This window comes from Habropoda laboriosa, unplaced genomic scaffold, assembly GCF_001263275.1.
Source record: "Habropoda laboriosa isolate 0110345459 unplaced genomic scaffold, ASM126327v1 scaffold65, whole genome shotgun sequence".
Lineage (NCBI taxonomy): Eukaryota > Metazoa > Arthropoda > Insecta > Hymenoptera > Apidae > Habropoda > Habropoda laboriosa.
This window is the reverse complement of record NW_017100254.1, coordinates 4579308-4582191: the sequence shown is the minus strand read 5'-3', so window position 1 is coordinate 4582191 and position 2884 is coordinate 4579308. Positions and strand designations below refer to the sequence as shown.

At 26.2% G+C, this 2884-nt stretch overlaps 2 protein-coding genes across 3 annotated transcripts in view; one reads left to right on the top strand and one right to left on the bottom strand.

Moving 5' to 3' along the window:
* Window positions 1-576: 576 nt before the first annotated feature.
* LOC108572432 (transport and Golgi organization protein 11) lies at window positions 577-2696 on the bottom strand. 2 transcript variants are annotated; one of them, XM_017934671.1, is made up of 5 exons: window positions 2634-2696; window positions 1941-2171; window positions 1300-1394; window positions 980-1131; window positions 577-903 (listed from the first exon to the last, which is right to left on the bottom strand). In XM_017934671.1, the coding sequence occupies exons 2-5, from the start codon at window positions 2164-2166 to the stop codon at window positions 693-695; spliced, it is 684 nt and encodes a 227-aa protein (XP_017790160.1). In that variant the 5' UTR covers window positions 2167-2171; window positions 2634-2696; the 3' UTR covers window positions 577-692. The 2 variants fall into 2 exon arrangements, with proteins under 2 accessions (XP_017790160.1, XP_017790158.1); XM_017934669.1 differs by lacking the exon at window positions 2634-2696 and adding an exon at window positions 2451-2506.
* Window positions 2686-2884, top strand: part of LOC108572278 (DNA polymerase alpha catalytic subunit) — a 6770-nt gene continuing 6571 nt past the window's right edge. The window contains 1 exon segment of the mRNA XM_017934478.1: window positions 2686-2728. Within this exon segment, the coding sequence (XP_017789967.1) occupies window positions 2686-2728 (43 nt within the window).

Below are 2884 nucleotides of genomic sequence, written 5' to 3'. Positions count from 1 at the left end.
TATGACTACAATATATTTTTACGTATACAGAAGTAATAAAAAGTAAATAAAAAAAAAAATATAACGGCGAAAATTAATGCCAATTTCAATGGATAATGTAAGTAAAATCTTATAACATCATTTTTCCTACTCTTACAAATTTACAATTACTTATTATATTGTAAATATATCTAATTTCTGTTTCCATTTTGTTATTATTACATAATTATATTCATGCAAAATTCGGATTCTTTAATAGAACTTTAACTTAAATATAAAAAAAAATCATGTTCTGGTAATTTGATAATGTAAATTACACTTCATAAATATACTTGAATACCAGTGCTCAATTATTTTGAAAATTGGTATCCTATACATTCAATTGTTATACATATCAAGTAGGGAAGAATTTCAATTCATTGTATACAATAAAAAAAAAAGCACAAAAACAATAATAATAAGTGCTCCATAAGTTAGAAATTTAAAAATTTGATTATAATACTTTCGTGCAAATAGTAAGAATAATTTAATTTTGAATATGTATGATACATTTACTTTGAACATTTTAGTTTCATGTACTCAAGATAAAGTCTTTGGTTATAAATTTCCTCATGGAGCAAGGGAGACTTTTGCAGAACACCTTGTATGTATATGGATTAACAATACCATTTTTACACAAGATGCAAATCTTTTACATTTTTTTTAACAGAAACTTAATTTCTTGTCAACCATGAAAAAGCTTTAAGAATCAAGTATGTTAATGTTAATGCACATAAAATTTTTTCTCTCTGTTGACGTTGCAACATCTCAAGTTCAATAGCCATTACTCGACGATTTAATTTTCCTACTTGTCGACGTAAATGTTGCATCTCTTCACTAGGTGGGAGAGAAACGTTAACTGCACTATATGAGGGAGTTTGATCTCTAGAAAAGAGAAGTTATATATATTTTTAAAGAAAGGAGTATATATAATTCTGTATAGATTAATAAACAAATTTACCTAGCATGTCTAACTATTTGTGTTTCCATAGAATATTGCCCCTGAGATTTAGAGGTTACCGTATCCCTAGCATCTGTTGAATATGAATTTGGTTCATCTTCTTGAATAACCGGAAAATACTCGTTATCAAGTGTCAAGATCCTTGGTGGAGTCTACCAATAATACAAAAATATTACTTTGTGCTTATTTTCTTTCAAATAACTGCACAATTATTTACAATACAATAACATGTTGAATTTTAAATATGAGAAAATTGGTTAAAATCAAACCCAAGAGTAATTACTTTTAAAAAGTACTTGATTACATATTAAAATATTTACCTGTACTCTAACCATGCCTGGTTCAGGTGGTAGGACAGCATTTTCTAATGTAATTTCTCTTGGTGGTGCTTTTGTTCCAACATGTTGTTCTTGACCTAAGTATATTTAATTATATCTAATGTTACTTTTATTTTACATGGTTTACTAGAATTGAAAAGACTAAAATCTATTGAAAAGAACCTATTTTGAAACAAATATGCAAAATTATAAGTGCTTTATAAGTTTGCAAGCTATTTGGCAACCTGTATAGCTGACATTGCAAACATGTTTCATAATGAAAGTAATAAGATGTACTAACTTTAATATCTCAGGAATTGTGGGTTTTAGGATAAATGTACCTTAGTACTTTTATACTTAGAATTTGCTATTTTATCTAATTTGATTATAAAAAATTAGACAATCTATTTAAAAAAACAAAATTAACCTCTAGGTCTCTTCTATGCCTGTATCTGTAAAAAAAACTCTTACTACCATGTTATATCTTTTTTACAACCATACAACTTTTATAAATAATGTTTTTGCTTATTATTTGAAATAATAAAGATATCTAAGGTAGACAAAGTTGATAGAATATCTTATATGTACAATAACTTCCTTAATGTATAAATGTATAAGTAAATGTTAAAGGTATATATATTTACCAACAACTAAAATTCTGTCTGGAACATGCATTTCAAATTTTTCTGTTGGAATTATCTGATTCCAACTAGAACCATTTGTACCAGTTACTTCTTCGTCTGTGTAGTTACCACTCACACGAATACTCTTTGGTACTTGCATCCTTTTGTTAATGTCCAAAGAAAAATTTGGGTCAAAAAAATTGTCAGCTTCTCCATTAAAAACAGTGGGGCTATGTGTTTTTGACATTATAACTAAAATTAAAAATTTGTATTTTTACATTTTTCACTAAACCTTTTATTAATTTTTAAAAAGGTTTAAAAAAATTTTTTTAAATTAGGACAATGTAATAAATAAATCAATCAACAAAAATATTTCAAATATACAGATAATATTTACCATAAAAATCGTATTACTTACTAAATTTGATGAATTAATATTTTACAAAGTAGGATAAAATTATTTTTATCTTTATTAGTTATTAATAAAGAAAATAAAGTAAAAAATACTGTAATAAATTATATGCACTTAACAATTTCGTAGCACAGTGTAGTGAGAGAGTACACTGACGACACAAAAAAAATATTCGTTTTAACACTTGTATAACGATAACGAAATAAAAATAATTGTGCTATAAATTGCAACTATCAATAATATATATTACATTAAATAAGTATGTGCATAAAAAACATATTTCATATACTTGAAATAATCACCTTCTTGCACCTTGTCGATCGTTGAACACAAACTCTCTTAGCGAAGTTGGCAATGTGTGTTATGTGCAAAGTTACGGCAATTATACTAGTCGAGAGTAATCGATATCTAGAAAAATATCGATTTCAACAAAACTCCCGCCAAAATTAGTAAATATACTGCCATTAAAACCTCCACTACTTGTTTTCGTACTCATTCTTATGTGAATCTTTGATTTCATTTTGTTCATAAATAATATTTACAACATTGAATA